We start from the raw sequence: 21,507 nt of genomic DNA, 5'->3' as shown, positions 1-21,507 counted from the left end.
CCAAGAAAGTGCATGGGCTTTTAAAATCTCATGCACACGCTCCTTATTTTTTCAAATCGACAACTTGTCAATTATTTCAGGGTTTTTGCAGAATTTTTCACCCATTCAAATGAATGAGAAAAAAATACATGCACGGAAAAATGTGAGTATTTTAGGCATTTTTTGTTTCTGCCAACATTCTAGTTTTTGCAGCAACGAGTGCCCATACCCGCCATCACTTATCTGGCCAACCCATTTCTAAAATAGTTTTTCTCTCCCATTTATCCCATGATATGCAGAGAGATATTTCTGCACAGATTATTATTTTCGGCAATATCTAGAATATTTTCTCCATGGTCATCCGGCCAGAGTGTGAAGATAATTATTTTCATATTGAATCTGTCTCTCCTTGGCGCTATTCACATAGGACTAGAGAACATCCAGATTCCTTTGTGATATTTAACAGCAAATGACATAAACATGTTACATTATTACACTACCGACCCAAGAAAAATTCTACCTATAGATCAATGGAGAAGGCTTCACCGTATTACACCGCCATTGATTACAAAGAAGACGGACTTGGTGTATTAAATGGGATTGCGAGATGAAGAAATGATCTGTGTAATATCAGGGCTTCATGTGACTGATCGAGCTTTAGAAAACGGTGTATTGAAAAATCTTGATTAGAAGAAATGGATATTATGCTCTCATAGAATAGCTAAGAACCAAGACAGATTGACCAACACTGATAGGATTGTGTGTGAGAAGATACGGAGAACTTGGGATACTCATGTTCTACATTTAAAAAAAAAAATGTGAAAACATTTTTTTTCTTCCTTCTTTCATGGAAAGTTCGAGGAAGGAGGAGTACATGAAGAGGTCTCCTGAGAATTGACGTTGGCCAGATATCTTCTTGCCCATGGGACTGTAGGAGAAGATGGAGAACTTGGGGTATTTACGTTCTACACTGTAAAAATATGAAAGCATACATTTCATTTTTCCTTCTTTCATGGAACATCAGAGGGAGGAGTGGACCATTGTGGTCTGAGGACAAGAGGAGGTCTCCGGAACATTGGCCAGAAATCTTCTTGACCACGCGACTATGTAGGAGAAGATATTGCGAACTTCGAATATTCACATTCTATATTGTAAAAATGCGAAAACATTTAATTTCTTAGTTCTTTCACAGAAAGCTAGAGGGAGGCAGTAGACCATCATGGTCTGAGGACAAGACAACATCTCCTGAGCACCAGATATTTTCCCGGCCATGAGACTGTGTAGGAGAAAATATTGAGAACTTTGGATATTCGGATTCTCTGCTACAAAGATGCAAAAACATACTCCTTCCCATCTTTTGATGGAAAGTTGAAGGGTGGATTTGATCTCTGTAGATCAATGGATTGGGCTATGGAAGACTTAAAGGGGTTGTCCCCTTTCAGAAAACTTTCTGCTTTAAGCTTCGGAAATTATACAAAAAAAAAAGCGTCAGCTGCCATTTCCACCTCTGCCGTTTTGTCTGCAGCGTAAAGTCACATAGACAAAGATGCAGCCAACCAGTAAGTTCAGTGACTTGTGTTGTCTACATGGGCATCAGCGCTGCAGACAAACAACAGAGTCTGGGGCGGAGACGATAACTCCAACATACTAAGCTGTAGGCTCTGGTCTCCCTGGACAATGTTACTTCACGCTGACTGGACACACAAGTTCATAGGACAAAGGGTTTAGAGTTGCCATCAGCTTGGGACCATGGTATATACAAGAGCCAGAATGTAATCTAAATGAAGGCTCATAACAAATACCTTTATTATCTATAACAAAACAAAGTCTGGAGGATCTAGTCTTAGAACTCTGTTGGGTTATTTTACTCTTGCTCTATGTTGTGTAGTTAATTTTTCCTAGAAATATATGAAAAAAAAATGGACAGCTGGGTGTGGTCAGATGGAGGAGTCTCATGCTATCCAATCAGTGCTCACAGTACCAGACTACTTGGGGACACACCCACTTAACAAGGGGAGTAGTAACACCCAGTTGCCAATATATTCAATGTTCATAAATTTCTATGAGGAATAAGACGAATCGGGTATCAAAACGGTTATTGGATAAGGAACACAAAAATGTACTTAAATAGATATATAAGGTGAGTTTACAGGTCTGCCTTTTAAGGTCCCACATACATTAGACTGATGTCAGCTGAATAGGCTGATATTGACAGTTCCGGGTGACCATCTAATGTGTATGGGGCCGCTGGCCAACTAATGGTCAGAAGAGATGTCAAATAGGCATGTGCAGTTTGGGCTGCCAACTGTATTGTTCTCCCTGAAGTGCCCATGTATGGAAGAGTCAGCTGAGATGGCTGTTGGCCAAAAGAATTGGCCGAGGCATCGTTTGGCCGACAGCCATCTACAGTAATGTGTATGGCCAGTCTTAGGGATTGTCCAACACTGAAAGGTTAACGTGTGACTGCAGTTGTCAAAAGTCCGTCTGCCCAAAAGAAGGAAATACAGAGACCAAAGGGGAAGACTGGGCAACTCTAGAGGAGGAATGGCGGGGCATCAGGAAGGCAATTCTACTTTATTATGTTCTTTTAGCTCAAGACTGGCAGTTTTTGAAATAAAATAAAAAAATTCAGGAGGACCTCAAGGAAATGCATGCAGCTTCTCAATTTAGGACCCTTTCTCCATCATTGAAACCGAACGCTAAGATGCATCTAGAAGATAATCTTGTGCCAACATCTGATCTAGAATATTTTGGCAGGTGAAATAGGTTGGACGTCATGAGCAGCGGATCACAGAGGCCAACCTTCTCTTCTCACATCTGACAAACCCATCTTTGGAGGATATAGTCCAAGGGGATCGAATGGCGATGGGTCAAGCAACTCATTGGGGATCTGGGCAAGTTTATGAACTGTGAGGTTTTGCTTGTCAAGAGATGGAAATCCCTTCGGAGGAAGAGCACTCCGATGGGTCAACACTATGGCTGTTCGAAAATCTATTCTCTTGCATTTCTCCCGCTCAGAACTTCTAGATCCATGCAGACATTGTACGGGTTATTTATGAAGCAAAGCTCCGAAATAAGCGATGCCGTCAACATTAGACATCAGTGTCATTACACACACAAAACGTTAGCACAATTGTAATCATCAGATGTCCCTGTGCCGTATTGTTATCCGGTGACAGTCACAAATATGGTTATAACTACTGTCAATCAAGGCAGGCAACAATCCCGAAATGGCTTCTCATTGTCTGGTAATGATTCTCTATCCATTACAGCTGGGTGAGCGAAAATTCTTCATATTCTTTAGAGCAATCAAGGAGCCACCATGCTAACCCCTCAAGCACAGATTCTGGGCTAAAGAGCCACATAATTAGTTACATTGAGGCACTGTTCCCGCCAGGCAGCTCCAAGAGATACTTCAATTCATCAATAATGTGGAAAATAACACTAAATATGGTAATGGGCGACTACGTATGTTGCTACGTGAGCAAAATAAAAAGGTTCTAAATACTCGAATTTTCAACGCGGGATGGGGTAAATTGATATGGAAATTCGGCAGGAAGATGCAAGGGTTTACGCAAATCACTTGGACTTACCCATGAATAAAGAATGTGCAAATTTTAGCTGCTTAGTACAATGATAATCCTGTATTTGCAAATGCATAAAAAAACGCAACAAAAAATTAAAAAACTATTTTTGGGCAATCTCGATAGAAGCTCTTGCTCTTTAGCATGCTAAGAAGATCGATATAGTTTTGTGGGGAAAACTTTCAATGAAATGATAGTCCAGTGGGCGGTCTTACTCAAAGATTGACAGTATTCCTTGTGCAAGAGTAGATAGAAGAACCTGTCAATCACCAAGTACGACCGCCCACTGGACTTCAAAGTCTAAAATAAGCTAAGATTATAAGGGGTTCTCCATGTGCGATGCCGAGTGCCACCAATCCTTAAATTCCCCCAGTGTTTTATCATTGGTTGTCTGACCCCTTGAGATAACAAAAGAATTAATGGCCTTCAGTAGAAGGTAGAAAAACTAGTGGATCATGCCAAAAAAAAGTACATTTGCCCCATTCTACCAAAAGCCTGAGTGTTGGACATAAATGTGCAGCTGGATTCAGTACAGTTATGAGAACACCGTCTTGGAGGAGGTCATGCAGCTATGTGATCATCAGGACAGCCTTTAAAAATAGTGCACATGTGATTTAAAACACAAAACCTGTAGGAAAGCATTGTCGTGCTGCCCTGATCCCCCACTGTGTGCTGCTGTTTCCATACAATGAAGGTTTTATCACCAGGTGATTATCCCTGCCTGGACTACAGCTCCCCTGAGCCTTGGACTGACCACACCCCTTCTGTGATAAGCAGCTCAATGTCAATAGACAATGTACAAAAGGAGTTGTGTTGGGGGGTGGAGGAAGCTTTTTGAGCTCTGCTACATCTAACAACTTTGATTGTGTCACAACTGTCGCACCCAGTAAACATGGCTGAAATCAGGGTCTCTTTTCCTACATTATGTTGCTCTCATATGAGGTAGCAAAAAACTTGTGACAGATTCCCTTTAAGTGGGTAGAGCCTTACTTTCAGCATTGTGCCAGCACTACAGGTGCAGGAACTTCCTTTCCCTCACTTCCTAGTATGCACTGTACCGCCCATTCTCCAGTGACTTTCCCACCCTTAATCAAATTCCCACCTCTCTGTTATGCCAGTATGCAGTTTGAGGGACAGGAGAGCAAGAGCAAAGTGATAAAGCCCTGTTCCCACTTCCTGTTGTGTGAATGACACGCCTCCACTTCCTGTAGAAAGGCACTTACCCACTTTTCACAATCCTTCTCGGCAGCTCTGCTGCTAGAGAGGGATTGTACCTAGCTGGCAGTTGATTGGAAGGTAGACAGAAGGGAGACTCCTTGCGGCTGAACATTCAGCATTCTGCCAGCACTATAGGTGCATGAACTTCCTTTTTCTCACTTGCCAGCATGAACGGTGCCAGCTGTTCATAAGTGGCTTTACCACCTCTCTTATGCCTGTGTGCTCCTGTTCTCCTGCCCATCAAAATGCAAAGAGCCCCGTTCTTACTTCTTATAGAGAAACACCCGCCCCCCCGCTTCCTTTAGCGTGAACGACTCACCTCCACTTCCCACAATCCATCTCGACGCCACTGCTGCTAGAGAGGGATTGCACTTCACAACAGGCAGTTGATGGGAAGTTAATCAGAAGAGGGGGGGGGGGGGGGGCACTTTATGGCCAATAATTTAGCGGAATTATTCTGAGATAGAACAACAATTTTTAAAGTAACTTGCAGATTGTCCATCTATCATTTGAGGTCAAGTTATCGGAAAGCACAACGATCATTTAATTTTTAAAGCATATTACAAAAAAATGTTTTTTTTAATAAATATAATTTTGTGACTTCTAAGGAATAAGATGTGTTATCTAAAAAGGCAATAACCCTTTAATTTTATATATCTATTTTTTCTCCATAGGTAGGAGAGTTAGTAACAGACGCTGAGTTGATCTCGGCGGTGGGATCCGTTACCTGTAAAGCATTCTGATGGGATCTTCCGCGGTGATATCGACAGACGCAGGAACATAATTGTACAAACACCGGACAGATGTCAGGCATTTACAAGCAGCCAGAGACCGGCTCATGTATCACAGAATCTGACATCCCAAGATTTTGCAGAGTTTGCATTTACTTTCTACAGAAACTATTCCACAAATTTCTCAGACGGAATTGTGACGAATCAGCTATAACGTCCTTTCCTTCTTTATACCCCCGAGGTTGTGATTTGGAACAAATGGACACTTGTAACCCCGGGTACACATCTGGATTTCTAATTAAATTCATAGCACATTTGCTTTTAAGTGGCACAAGGACGGAGCCAAGACATAAGTGAGGGAAGGACAAGGAGAAAGACCCAATTAGGGGGAAAATACACAAAGTGACGGCCGGGCCAAATGGCTCAACGACATCCCATCATACAAGGATGGATCAGTGATAATACTAATATAACTGGCACTATACTGACTTTCTTGAAGCTCAGTATTTTACAAAGAGGTTCTGCAGCAGTTGGGGCAAAATATATACTATATATGGAGAAAAATGCAATGTGAAAGCACTTAACTCTGTATGCGATACAGATCCTCAATATACAACACATAAGCTCTCTTACTTCCCTGGAAAGGCAATTTCATACCCGATTGATATTAAGCCATTTTACAAAGAGGTTCTTCAGCAGTTGGGGCAAAATATATAATATACATGGAGAAAAACGCAATGTGAAAGCACTTAACTCTGTATGCGATACAGATCCTCAAAATACAACACATAAGCTCTCTTACTTCCCTGGAAAGGCAGTTTCATACCTGATTGATATTAAGCTAAAAATCCTCTCCCCTTTCTCATTAGAAAGAGGTTCTGCAGCAGCAGTAGCCAGCATACAGACTGAACTCCTACCTTGCCTCCTACTAGGACACTCATAGGGGCCTTCATGAGAAGATAAGAAAAAGCTACAGTGTAATCAAATATTTACTCAAAACTATCCTCTCCCGGCTAAAGGGAAAGTGTAATAAAAAAATGGCTTATTGTTTAAATCAGGTTTTATGCTAAATATATTTTGTTGTTTTACATTTTTATATAGGTGTCTGATTTATGGCATTTAAAAAATATATTTTGCAGTTTTGACAACGGCCACAAGGTCTAATACTAGACTTACACTTCCTGCTCTGTACAAATTAATTTTCAGCAATTGTCATTATCATTACAGGCAAGGTTACATTCTAAATTAACACCGCTATATACAGTAGATCAAGGATCCACCATTCACAACAGGTGATGTCACAGCTCACCTCCTCCCTTTTCTATGCAATGACAGATGTGGGGCCCATTATACCGTATGGAGGACTATGTGGGGCCCATTATACCGTATGGAGGACTATGTGGGGCCCATTATACCGTATGGAGGACTATGTGGGGCCCATTATACCGTATGGAGGACTATGTGGGGCCCATTATACCGTATGGAGGACTATGTGGGGCCCATTATACCGTATGGAGGACTATGTGGGGCCCATTATACCGTATGGAGGACTATGTGGGGCCCATTATACCGTATGGAGGACTATGTGGGGCCCATTATACCGTATGGAGGACTATGTGGGGCCCATTATACCGTATGGAGGACTATGTGGGGCCCATTATACCGTATGGAGGACTATGTGGGGCCCATTATACCGTATGGAGGACTATGTGGGGCCCATTATACCGTATGGAGGACTATGTGGGGCCCATTATACCGTATGGAGGACTATGTGGGGCCCATTATACCGTATGGAGGACTATGTGGGGCCCATTATACCGTATGGAGGACTATGTGGGGCCCATTATACCGTATGGAAGACTATGTGGGGCCCATTATACCGTATGGAGGACTATGTGGGGCCCATTATACCGTATGGAGGACTATGTGGGGCCCATTATACCGTATGGAGGACTATGTGGGGCCCATTATACCGTATGGAGGACTATGTGGGGCCCATTATACCGTATGGAGGACTATGTGGGGCCCATTATACCGTATGGAGGACTATGTGGGGCCCATTATACTGTATGGAGGACTATGTGGGGCCCATTATACTGTAAGGAGGACTATGTGGGGCCCACTATTCTGTATGGAGGACTTTTTGGGGCCCATTACTCTGTGTAGAGGACTATGTGGGGCCCATTATACTGTATGGAGGACTATGTGGGGCCCACTATTCTGTATGGAGGACTATGTGGGGCCCACTATTCTGTATGGAGGACTATGTGGGGCCCACTATTCTGTATGGAGGACTATGTGGGGCCCACTATTCTGTATGGAGGACTATGTGGGGCCCACTATTCTGTATGGAGGACTATGTGGGGCCCACTATTCTGTATGGAGGACTATGTGGGGCCATTATTCTGTATGGAGGGCTATGTGGGGCCATTATTCTGTATGGAGGACTATGTGGGGCCCATTATTCTGTATGGAGGACTATGTGGGGCCCATTATTCTGTATGGAGGACTATGTGGGGCCCATTATTCTGTATGGAGGACTATGTGGGGCCCATTATTCTGTATGGAGGACTATGTGGGGCCCATTATTCTGTGTAGAGGACTATGTGGGCCATTATACTGTATGGAGGACTATGTGGGGCCCACTATTCTGTATGGAGGACTATGTGGGGCCATTATTCTGTATGGAGGACTATGTGAGGGCCATTATTCTGTACTAGATGGTGGCCCGATTCTAACGCATCGGGTATTCTAGAATAGGTATGCGGCCGACCGGGCGCAAGCAGCAGAGCGGTGTTCACATTTGGCGCAAAAATCGCTGATTGGTCGAGGCCGGCAACCGCGACCAATCAGCAAAGCGGTGTTAAAATTTGGCGCCTAAATCGCAGATTGGTCACGGCCGGCGGTCGCGACTAATCAGCAGAGCGGGGTTTAAATTTTGCGCCAATAATGCTGATTGGTCGCGGCCGGCGACCAATCAGCAGAGCGTTGTTTCAATTTGCCACCAATATCGCCGATTGGTCGGGGCTGGCCACCGCGACCAATCAGCAGAGCGGGGTTTAAATTTGCCGCTGCCGGCCCCGACCAATCAGCGTCGTATTAGTGAGGACCGGGGAGCGGCGCTGCCTGTGCGGGTACTTCCGCTGCGAGCAGCTGGGAGATGAGCGGCTGCTCGCAGCAGAAGCATCCAGACCGGCGGCGCCGCTCCTCCGTTGACACTTGCCGTCGGGAGATCATAGCGCTGTTTAAATTAGGCGCCAATCTCGCTGATTGGTCACGATCGGCTGGCGGCCGCAACCAATCAGCAGAGCGTTGTTTAAATTTGGCGCCAATCAATAGAGCGTTGTTTAAATTTTGCGCTAATCTCGCTGATTGGTCGTGGCTGGCGTCCGCGACCAATCAGCACATCAGTGTTTAAATGTGGCGGCAAGACCGGTGATTGGTCGCGGCCGCTATTTAAATGTGGCGTCCAAATCGGTGATGGGTCGCGGGCAGCGGCCGCGACCAATCAGCAGAGCGGTGTTTAACTTTAGCGCCAAGATCACTGATTGGTCGCGCTCTCCGCCCGCGTCCAATCACGGAATCGTATTGGTGAGGGCCGGGGAGCGGAATCGTATTGGTGAGGGCCGGGGAGCGGAATCGTATTGGTGAGGGCCGGGGAGCGGAATCGTATTGGTGAGGGCCGGGGAGCGGAATCGTATTGGTGAGGGCCGGGGAGCGGAATCGTATTGGTGAGGGCCGGGGAGCGGAATCGTATTGGTGAGGGCCGGGGAGCGGAATCGTATTGGTGAGGGCCGGGGAGCGGAATCGTATTGGTGAGGGCCGGGGAGCGGAATCGTATTGGTGAGGATCGGGGAGCGGAATCGTATTGGTGAGGACCGGGGAGCGGAATCGTATTGGTGAGGATCGGGGAGCGCCGCTGCCTGTGCGGATACTTCCGCTGCGAGAAGCCGGGACATGAGCGACTGCTCGCAGCAGAAGTATCCCGACCCTCAGCACCACTCCCCGGTCCTCCCTTGACACGCTAGCCGCTGATGTCCCCACAGTATCCGCATGGTGTTACAAAGGTCCGGACATTTGTGTTAAAAATCGCTGATTGGTCGCTGGCGCTGCCCGCGACCAATCACTGATTTGGGCGCCAAATTTAAATATCGTCAGCGACCAATCACCGATTTTGGCGCCACATTTAAATAGCGTCCGCGACCAATCAGTACAGCGGTGTTTAAATGTGGAGACAAGATCGGTGATTGGTCGCGGCCGATATTTAAATTTGGCACCCAAATCGGTGATTGGTCGCGGGCAGCGTTCGCGACCAATCAGCACAGTAGTGTTTAACTTTTGCGGCAAGATCAGTGATTGGTCGGGGGCCAAGACCGCGGCCAATCACCGATTTGGGCGCAACATTTAAACAGCGTCCATGACCAATCAGCACAGCGGTGTTTAAATGTGGCGCCAAGATCGGTGATTGGTCGCGGCCGATATTTAAATGTGGCAGTCAAATCGGTGATTGGTCGCGGGCAGCGCCAGCGACCAATCAGCGATTTTTAACACAAATGTCCGGACCTTTGTAACACCATGCGGATACTGTGGGGACATCAGCGGCTAGGGTGTCTAGGGAGGACCGGGGAGCAGCGGTGACATCCAATTGGTCACGGGTGCTATTTAAATGTGCCGCACAAATCGGTGATTGGTCGCGGTCTTGGCCCGCGACCAATCACTGATCTTGCCGCAAAAGTTAAACACTACTGTGCTGATTGGTCGCGGACGCTGCCCGCTATTTAAATGTGGCGCCAAAATCAGTGATTGGTCGCGCCCGGCGTCGGCGACCAATCAGCACAGCGGTGTTTAACTTTTGCGGTAAGATCAGTGATTGGTCGGGTCCGAAGACCGCGACCAATCATCGAATCGTCTTGGTGAGGACCGGGGAGCGGCGCTGCCTGTGCAGGTACTTAAGCTGCGAGAACCCAGGACATGAGCGGGCGCTTGCAGCAGAAGTATCCCGACCCGCAGCGCCACTCCCCTGTCCTCCCTTCCGCATGGAGGTCAGCGACGCCGGCGGTCCTTCTGCTGCTACCGGCCGGGAGATGAGCGCCTCGCGCCGCGCATCTCCATCCCGCAGATGGGTCCGGCGGTCGAGGTCCTTCTGCTGGTACGAGCCGGGAGATGAGCGCCTCGCGCCGGTCATCTCCCGGCTGCATCGCCGCTGAGCTCCGTCCCGCAGATGAGCCGCTAACGGCCGCCATCTTTTTTCAGAAATCCCGCGGCGCTGATTGGCCGCTGCCGGACCAATGAGCGACGCGGGATTTCCAGGGCAGACAGACAGACAGACGGGATAAGACGATTATATATATAGATGAAAAACTATGTGGGGCCCATTATTCTGTATGGAGGACTATGTGGGGCCATTATTCTGTATGGAAGACTATGTGAGGGCCATTATTCTGTATGGAGGACTATGTGGGGCCCATTATTCTGTATGGAGGACTATGTGGGGCCCATCATTCTATACGGAGGACTACGTGGAGCCATTATTCTATATGGAAGACTATGTGGGGCCATTATTCTGTATGGAGGACTTTGTGGGGCCATTATTCTGTATGGAGGATTTTGTGGGGCCAATTATATTGTATACTGGTTGGCCCACGACTTTGTCCAAGATTTCCATTGTGGCCCTGTGTGTGAGTTTGACATCCCTGGTCTAGATCAAAGCATAACTGGGCATATTTTCTGCAAAACTCAATAGGGTCAGAGACCGTTTATTGCTGCCAATGTTCATATGAATGCTAAAAAGAACGTTAATATTAAAACAAGTGGGCAGCATGAAAATTGCAAGATTTGTGAGTTTTTTTTTTCTTAGTATAGATTGTGATCTGAGAAAAAAAAATGCATTTAACCCAAATCCTGATGGAAACAATGGATCCTTTTCTGATTACAAATTGCCTTTAAGGAAGAGATTCTGCAGCAGGTGGGGTTTATTATCATCCTAGACACATGCTAGGAATATACACACATTTACATGTTATATCTTCATTATACCGCTATATACCGCATGGCAGCAGCGTTTCTGGGTACACGGTGCAGTCATTAATCCCCCGGTACCTTGAGAGCAGAAATCTATAATTCAGGAGAAGCCGGGGAAGCATGTAAAGCCAGGATATGCTTTAATAAGAGCGTCTGAGAAGGCTTCTCAGGCCCCGTCTATACGGTGAGTGACGGCCATTTAGTGATACAATTGTGTCTCCGCTCACCTCGACGGGGAATCTTCTGCCGTTGATGCTGTGCTCGGAGCCCGCTGATGCATTGCTTTGACCCCAGTGGAATTCTACTTTCTCTGCCTTAAACCTGCCCGGCAGCCCTGCACCGCTGATGTAATAATCATCCTTCAGGAGAATGGCAACTGCAGATGAAAAAGAGAGAAGGAAAACAAAACTTTGTCAGAAGGAGAACGCCACACAACAGTTTTAAAAAAATAAAAAAATTGGTCTTTTCGAGAAATAGAATGAGCAAATGACGCATCATCACATATGTGTACGGCACGGGAACATGCGTTATGGCGCTCTTAGGAGGATCATGGATCATTGCCTGGAGATATATAGGTGCATCTCACTAAATTAGAAGATCATCAAAAAGTTAGTTTATTTCAGTTCTTCAATACAAAAAGTGAATCTCGTATATTATATAGAGTCATTACAAACAGAGTGATCTATTTCAAGTGTTTATTTCTGTTAATGTTGATGATTATGGCTTACAGCCAATGAAAACACTAAAGTCATTATCTCAGTAAATTAGAATACGCTATAACAGCTTGAAAAAGGTTTTTAAAATCTGAAATGTATGTTCAGTAAATGCACTCAATACTTGGTCGGGGCTCCTTTTGCATCAATTACTGCATCAATGCGGCAATGTGGCATGGAGGCGATCAGCCTGTGGCACTGCTGAGGTGTTATGGAAGCCCAGGTTGCTTTGATAGCAGCCTTCAGCTCGTCTGCATTGTTGGGTCTGGTGTCTCTCATCTTCCTCTTGACAATACCCCATAGATTCTCTATAATAGATTCTCTATGGGGTTAAGGTCAGACGAGTTTGCTGCCAATCAAGCACAGTGATACTGTTGTTTTTACACCAGGTATTGGTGCTTTTGGCAGTGTGGACAGGGGCCAAGTCCTGCTGGAGAATGACATTTCCATCTCCAAAATGCTTGTCGGCAGAGGGAAGCATGAAGTGCTCTAAAATGTCCTGGTAGACGGCTGCGCTGACTTTGGTCTTGATAAAACCCAGTGGACCTAAACCAGCAGATGACATGGCTCCCCAAACCATCACTGATTGTGGAAACTTCACACTAGACCTCAAGCAGCTTGGATTGTGGCCTCTCCACTCTTCCTCCAGACTCTGGGACCTTGGAGTGTGTCAATGACTGCCTTCTGGACATCTGTCAAGTCATTAGAAAATAGGAAGGGTAATAAAAGAGGGAAAAGAAAATGTGAATAAAAATTTACTTTTATTAATTAGGATAAAACTTATAGTAAAACATAAAATAAAACATCCAATAGAGGATGTATATTGGGCCACTGCTGTAAATAGATGCAGACAGCTGTGACCCACAAGATCCTGAAATGTAACTAAATCAAATAGTTCCACAACCAATGTCCCTACAATTGAATGGTTGGGTAATATATATCCCATCTATCTAAGGATCTCAACCATGCCCATCTTTTCCCGTCAATAAAAATAACTGTACCGTATATTAAAAGAACATCCTCAATAACATGAGGAGCTAAGTGCAATAATGCCACCATCTATCATCCCCATGTATTAATCAAATCAGACCTATGGGATGCTATAGTATGGAGACACAAACAAAACACCTATGTCTGTCTAAGTAGTATGAATGGACAACAGGCATTTCATTATCCAGGATCGCGGTGATAGCAATGCGATCCTGTTGACTAGTTGTGAGGAAATAATTCCACACATGCAAGAGCCAAACTGGCGATTACAGGTGTCACCCAATTGATAGATGGGTGAACCACCAGCAAATGTACCGGTTACCCGCCGGCACATGCAGAAGACCAGGGAAAAGCATGTAGGTCCTTAGTGTGCCGATTCACTAAACATTAAAAGGACAGATCGTCCCTGACGCGCGTTTCACCGAGGGTGGCGGCTTTTTCTAAGGGCCCCTAGAAAAAGCCGGCAACCCCGGCGAAACGTGCGTCCCTTGTCCTGTCACTATGCTGTTCCTCCCTCCCATGCGCCGTACGATATAAACAGCGGTATGCTGTAGTGTCTCTGTGAGGTCTGATTATCTCCAGTGGCTGAGATCGCGTGCGTACCACCTGCACGTGATCAGTCTGGGAGACTGCTCCGATTCATATGCAGTGCCTCTGCATGTGCCGGCGGGTTAAAATACATGTGCTGGTGGTTCACCCATCTATCCATGGGGTGCCACCCGTAATCACCAGTTTGACTCTTGAATGTGTGGAATTATTATTTCCTCACAACTAGTCTATAGGATCACATTGCTATCACAGCGATCCTGGATAATGAAATGCCTGTTGTCCATTCATACTACTTAGACACCGGTATTTTGTTTGTGTCTCCATACTATAGCATCCCATATGTCTGATTTGATTAATACATGGGGATGATAGATGGTGGCATTATTTATTGCACTTAGCTCCTCATGTTATTAAGGATGTTCTTTTAATATACGGTACAGTTATTTTTCTTGACGGGATAAGATGGGCATGGTTGAGATCCTTGAAATCCTTAGATAGATGGGATATATATTACCCAACCATTCAATTGTAGGGACATTGGTTGAACTATATGATTTAGTGCTGTCACATACATTTCAGGATCTTGTGGGTCACAGCTGTCGGCATCTATTTACAGCAGTGGCCCAATATACATCCTCTATTGGATGTTTTATTTTATATTTTACTATAAGTTTTATCCTAATTAATAAAACTTAATTTTTATTCACATTTTCTTTTCCCTCCTTTATTACCCTTCCTATTTTCTAATATTTTCTAATAGTTATGTAATTTGTGGTGACCATCTATGTGAATACTGTCCAGATAAATAGGACTTCATTTACTATCATCTGTCCAGTCAGCAGTCTTCCCCCATGATTGCGGAGCCTACTGAAACAGACTAAGGGACCTTTCTAAATGCTTAGGAAGCATTTTGAGGTATTTTTTGTTAATTATTTTCATTTACTAGGATAATGACTTTTGTGTTTTCATTGGCTGTAAGCCATAATCATCAACATTAACAGAAATAAAACACTTGAAATAGATCACTCTGTTTGTAATGACTCTATATAATATATGAGGTTCACTTTTAGTATTGAAGAACTGAAATAAATTACCGTATTTTTCAGACCATAAGACGCACTTTTTTCCCCCAAATTTGGGAGGAAAATAGGGGGTGCGTCTTATGGTCCGAACGCAACTTACCGGTGGTGGTGGAGCGGGATCGCAGGGCGGCGGCGGCGGAAGAGGTGAGGCGGGCCGGTATCTGGCTGGGGGCCAAGCCTGGCCGGGTACCAGGGCCAGTGTATTGCTGTGAGCAGAGTTTGCAGAGCGAGCGGATTCCGATGGCCGCGGCCATGTTCCTGAAGCTGTGCTCTACAGGAAAATGGCCGCCGGAGCCAGAGCATGCGCTCTGCCGAGTTGGCAGCCATTTTCCTGTAGAGCACAGCTTCAGAAAGATGGTCGCGGCCACCAGAAGCCGCTCACTGTGCTCTGTAAACTCTGCTCACAGCAATACACCGGCACCAGACCCCTGGCCCCCCAGGTATGAGGCCACCAGGACCAGGCCCCCAGACCGCCAGCACCCCAGGTACCAGGCCCCCAGACCGCCAGCACCCCAGGTACCAGGCCCCCAGCACCCCAGGTACCAGGCCCCCAGACCGCCAGCACCCCAGGTACCAGGCCCCCAGACCACCAGCACCCCAGGTACCAGGCCCCCAGACCACCAGCACCCCACGTACCAGGCCGCCGGCCCACCAGCACCCCAGGCCACCAGCACGCAAGGCCACCAGCACGCAAGGCCACCAGTCCACCAGCACCCCAGGTGCCAGGCCACCAGCACCCTGGCCCCCAGCACCAGGCACCAGCATCAGGCCCCCAGCACCCCAGGTACCAGGGCACCAAGCCCCCAGCACCAGGCCTCCAGCCACCAGGTACCAGCATGCCTCCACTTCCGCCGGCTTCCTGAAGGACCCTGCCTCCTATAACCCCCAGCTCCACCGCCCCCCCAGGTAAGATACCTATTCAGACTATAAGACGGACCCCCATCTTATAAAAAATATTTTTTCCTATTTTCCACCCTAAAATTTGGGGTGCGTCTTATAGTCCGAAAAATACGGTAACTTTTTGATGATACTCTAATTTTGTGAGAAGCACCTGTATACTTGTCTTCATATTGGAAAGACCATCTCGTCATTTCTTCTGTTCCATTACACATTATTTGAGGTGGTTGAGTTTGGGTCAACGGAATAGTTCAGAAATCACGATCTGCGCATGCACCGTAAAATTCGGAATGGTGAAGCCAGCCTTCGAGGAGGCTCATCCATCTGCTCAGGTAAAATGATGGTCCACCGAGTTTAAAAATTGTTTTCCTTCCTCATATAGAACTTTATGCCATCACTTTATTACCAATTCTCCCAGAAAAAAACATAGGAGAACTCATGGACGAGTTTTTAAATCTCTTAGAAAGGGTTTCCAGAAAGTTTCTTGTACATGAGGCTCAGACGTTAGTAATGTTGAGGGAGGGCAATGGCCCTTCACGGTTGACCAAGTGAGTGTCAAATTATTATGTTGATTGCGCAATCCAACAGGTAACCAGACGGAGACCGTGTGCTCTGTATGGGAGGATTCAAAAGAATCTCTGATCCCGTTTATTTTGCTTAGCATTTTATATTGTTTTGAATTTATTAATGTCTAATCATCTACAGCCGTACTACAGGCTTGAACCAATGTTAGTACAATTATTACAGAAACACATATATGGTCATATTATCATTAGTTCTAAGCACGCTGGAAATTTACAAGGTCAATCCTGGCCTAGACTAGTTAGATAACAGGAGCAGGATGTCTGACAAAATGTTCTTGAGAGAAAAGGTTAGTGTGAGAATGTTGCATGTGAAGCATGAGAAGCCGAGGAAAGAATTATGTTATGCAAGGAGTGCTAATAACATGATTTTGAAACAAGCAGACAAAATAGAGTTGCTCTAGCATGAATATCAATATGTCCTTTACATTTCCCCCCTAAAAATTATGTTATTATCACTCCTTGCATAACATACTTCTTTCCTCGGCTTCTCATGCTTCACATGCAACGTTCCCGCACTAACCTTTTCTCTCAAGAACATTTTGTCAGACATCCTACTCCTGTTATCCAACTAGTCTAGGCCAGGATTGACCTTGTAAATTTCCAGCGTGCTTCGAACTAACGATAACATGACCATATGTGTGTTTCCGTAATAATTGTACTAACATTGGTTCAAGCCTGTAGTACGGCTGTAGATGATTGGACATTAATAAACTCAAAACAATATAAAATGCTAAGCAAAATAAACGGGATCAGAGATTCTTTTGAATCCTCCCATACAGAGCACACTGTCTCCGTCTGGTTCCCTGTTGGATTGCGCAATCAACATAATAATTTGACACTCACTAGGTCAACTGTGAAGGGCCATTGCCCTCCCTCAACAGTAAGAACCCAGCATCCCACGTTTTATGATCACTGGTAGGGATGAGAGGACCTGTAGAAGTTCAGGTTCGTAGGGTTCGACCAAACTTTAGTCTAAAGTTAGTTTCTGGTACCAGAACTCTACCCGAACCCATAGAAGTCAAAGGGGACCCCAAACTTTGGTGTTGTAAAATATTCTCTCGCTCACTTGGAACTCAGAACACTAAAAAAGACTTCCAAGAGAAGTCTGTTTGGAGTTCAGCAATGGACACTAGGTGTCCGATACAAACCATAAACTTTAGAGCTTGGGTTTTCTCATCTCTAATCACTGGGTTTCCAACATCACAGATCCACAAGGATAAATAGGACATGGGGCTGGTGAAGCACTGCATCCCGTTCTAATCCCCCACTGTACAGCAATGCTCCACGACACCTGACGGTATTAGAAACTACAGCACTGCTGGGAGCTTAGTGACTGGTGGTCCCTGTGCCGGGGATACACCATTGAAGAAATGTAGCACTACACTAGGCTATGAACAACAGTGATACCATAGAAAAAAAATCGCAACACAATGGGATGACACTTGAGTTGGTTCAACTCTATTCACAAGTCCCGTTCTATTGGCTGCGAAAGTAATTATGGCTGCTGGACGTGAACCATTACAGCCAACTCCTACCCTGCCAACATCCGTGTTTTTTGATTAGCCAACCTGGTGCAACATGTCTCTGTGATGACGTCGGCTAGTCGAAAGAAGAGTTGTGGATGTTGTCAATTAGTTAAGAGGCGATACCCTAGCTCCCGTTACCTTAGCGCCACAGACCACTGTCATGGCCAATGGAATCGGACGTATGAATAAATTTGCACCAACTCTAAATCACACCAGTTTAAAAAAAGAAAAATTACCATAGGGTATCCATGTATTATATCCTAACTACGAACAGTTAAATTGAAGTAGAATGCTCCCATCTAAGTGCAGGTCTTAATTATCATCAATTACCATCCCATGGTCATCTGACATAAGAAAGTTCTGTAGGTCACTGGGTACAGTAATCTTATCAGCTCACTACATGATGACAGTGGATAGAATAATAGAGGCTATAATTGTGTGTTCATGTAAGGACCCAGCTATCTAATTATAACAATTGGTCAACTTTTTGAACATCCCGAACAGCTGAAATTGTAAAACTAAAAAAAAGAGCAAAAACATTATTATCCTTAGATTCTCTTCCACTCCAAATGGAGTCAATCAGTGGCTTCAGTTAGGAAGCTTCCAGCTGAGGTCAGTGACTTTCTACCGTGGTCAAGTGAAAGATTTATGGACCTTGATTACCATAAGGGGTGAGTAATGGTTCCTTATGTTTCAAAGAACTTTTGCTGTTTTGAAAATTTTGAACAATTCCTTTAATTAATTTTTGAAAAAGCCGTCAGTTCGAGACTCCATTTACTGTCCTAGATGGCTCTGGCTTTAACCAATTAAAGACAAGAAACGCCATCAGCTCACCAACTATAATGAAACGTCCATGGATTCAGGGATTGTCCGATGCGTGGGTCAATGGGGCCGGCGTCCCTGAGCAGGCAAATGTGGGTAAGGTAGTGAAGATCCAGCACCGGAACCGTAAAAAAATTTATTTCTTAATTGGATCAGCATTAGAAACCAAATAGAACAAACCAAAAGGAACAAGAAACATCTTCCGTGTTTAAGACCGTGATGCCCTTACTCATATCCATGAGTAAGGAGCATAGGTAAATCTATGAATAAGGACATTTCTGTCCGAAACGAGTAAGGTGTTTCGTGTCCCTTCTGGCTTCTTTTATTTGGTTTCTAATCCTGATCCAATAAAGAATTAAAAAATGTTACGGTTCCGGTGCTGTATCTCCACTACTTTCACCCACATTTAACCAATCAAAAATATAGATGTATAGTAAAGATTACAACTGAAAAAAACATAAAAATGACCATGAAACTTAAAGTGTAGAAAAAAAAAAAAAAGAAATATCCCAGTAATACTTTTTTTTATATATTTTTCCAGAAGGGGAAAAAAGAGTAATAAATGTTATTTGTCTTTGGCTTAAACATAATCTTCCTTTTCTGACCTACTGTCCAGTGTGACTGCAGCAGGAGCCTCTCCCTTCTGCACTGTCTACAGTAAAGCTATGTTCACACATTATGTTTTTAGGAGCGTTTTTTGATGCTTTTTTAAAGCAAATTTTCTGATGCCTTTTGCAGTACCAGCAAAGTCTATGAGAGTCCAAAATTCTTACAGTAGTTCACACATCATGTTTTTTTTTTTGTTCAGGATTTTGTGCCTTTCATGTTTTTTTTGGAAAATAGAGCATGTCATCACTTTCAGTGTTTTTTGGGTGGGTGGTGAAAAAAACAAGCTGAAAAACACAAAAAAAACCGCATCAAATTTTGTTTCAGCGTTTTTGATGTCAAAATAGAATGGGGTTCTTTTTTTTCCACAGAACTGTATGTACATGCATAAATAGAGACAGAAAGACAGTGAAAAAAATGCACAAAAAAAACGCATCAAAAAAATGCACAAAAAAAACGCATCAAAAAAAGCACCAAAACTGCAAGAAAACTCTGCAGCAAACCTCCCTTGAGAGATCAAGTTTTGCTGCAGATTTATGGCGCAAAAAAAAAAAACATGATGTATGAACAAGACAAAAGGATAGTTCGCTTCCAATTTCTCAATTGTTCCTGAGCTGAAAAAGGAACAAAATTAACCCATCAAGAAAATTAACGTCTGCAGACTGAAAAACACATTTCAAGTTTCAATGTCTCTTTAAAGTGAACAATAAGTTTATCAACCTAGACAGCGAGTTAGGGAAGTATGATGGAATCAAGATCACGTGGTGGATCGACAGGAAAAGACCAGAAAAGGAAAAACGTAAAAAAAAAAAGCAGGTGGAGGAGTAGAATAAGTGAAAGATGTAGAAGCTTCTCTACTTCTTCGCCCATGATTGATGCTTTTAAACCTTGAGCTTTGTATGACTGATGTATTGAAATGCATAATAAGCGCTATCCGCCCCACGCATTTTTTATTCTTTCCAACATCAGGTTAATGGAAGACCGCGATGTATCTGAGCTATAAGAATAAAACGCTGTTTCCTGATCAATGGTGGAGCGAGCCACTGCGGAGCATCCCATGACGGACTCTCACTGATCAGTGGGTCAATACTATTCTGATATTTCGCTTTGAGTTGAATCCTGTGATTGTTCTCACAATCATCACTGAGCAAAACTTGCTTCAAACAAAAGGTCAATCTACAATCCCTGCGAAAAATGAAATCATTCAGTTTGAGGAAATAGACAAAGATGGTTCATTACAGGAAGGAGGATCTGACTGCGTCCGAGAGCCACACAAGCACAGGAGGGTCTAACCGGCGGACAGGGGGGACTGGAGACACCGGTGACGGTCAGATGGGTCACATTAGGATTTTTATGTTCCATCAAGTTCCCACTGGACGATGGAGAAGAGGAGCAGCTGCTCTATCTAGAAAAAATGGATTTAATAGGAATCTGGTGCGACAATCTTTGTTAGGATTTTTAACCAGCTTTACGTTCAAAAACTAATCAAGCCATTAAAGTATAATATGCATTGGGAATTATCAAATAGTTTATTATAAATGAGAATCTAATGAAATAGTACGAAAGAGTGAGAGGCAGGCAAAAAGAGCAGGCAAAAAGAGCAGGCGGGCGAGCCAGAGAGAGCAGGCGGGCGAGCCAGAGGCAGGCAGAGAGAGCAGGCGAGCGAGCCAGAGGCAGGCAGAGAGAGCAGGCGAGCGAGCCAGAGGCAGGCAGAGAGAGCAGGCGAGCGAGCCAGAGGCAGGCAGAGAGAGCAGGCGAGCGAGCCAGAGGCAGGCAGAGAGAGCAGGCGAGCGAGCCAGAGGCAGGCAGAGAGAGCAGGCGAGCGAGCCAGAGGCAGGCAGAGAGAGCAGGCGAGCGAGCCAGAGGCAGGCAGAGAGAGCAGGCGAGCGAGCCAGAGGCAGGCAGAGAGAGCAGGCGAGCGAGCCAGAGGCAGGCAGAGAGAGCAGGCGAGCGAGCCAGAGGCAGGCAGAGAGAGCAGGCGAGCGAGCCAGAGGCAGGCAGAGAGAGCAGGCGAGCGAGCCAGAGAGCAGGCAGAGAGAGCAGGCGAGCGAGCCAGAGAGCAGGCGAGCGAACCAGAGGCAGGCAGAGAGAGCAGGCGAGCGAGCCAGAGGCAGGCAGAGAGAGCAGGCGAGCGAGCCAGAGGCAGGCAGAGAGAGCAGGCGAGCGAGCCAGAGGCAGGCAGAGAGAGCAGGCGAGCGAGCCAGA

The 21,507-nt window shown here is 45.2% G+C and overlaps 1 protein-coding gene across 2 annotated transcripts in view; it reads right to left on the bottom strand.

Moving 5' to 3' along the window:
• Positions 1-21,507, bottom strand: part of PTPRG (protein tyrosine phosphatase receptor type G) — a 595,254-nt gene that overhangs the window by 285,711 nt on the left and 288,036 nt on the right. For both annotated transcript variants that reach the window (XM_073644646.1, XM_073644647.1), the window contains exon 4: positions 11,761-11,909. In XM_073644646.1, coding sequence (XP_073500747.1) covers positions 11,761-11,909 — 149 coding nt within the window. The remainder of the gene's footprint in view (positions 1-11,760; positions 11,910-21,507) is intronic.

Source organism: Phyllobates terribilis, unplaced genomic scaffold (genome assembly GCF_046119375.1).
Source record: "Phyllobates terribilis strain yellow unplaced genomic scaffold, ASM4611937v1 Scaffold_8__6_contigs__length_399053987, whole genome shotgun sequence".
NCBI lineage: Eukaryota > Metazoa > Chordata > Amphibia > Anura > Dendrobatidae > Phyllobates > Phyllobates terribilis.
Note: the sequence above shows the minus strand (reverse complement) of the source record. Positions and strands in the feature narration are given on the sequence as shown.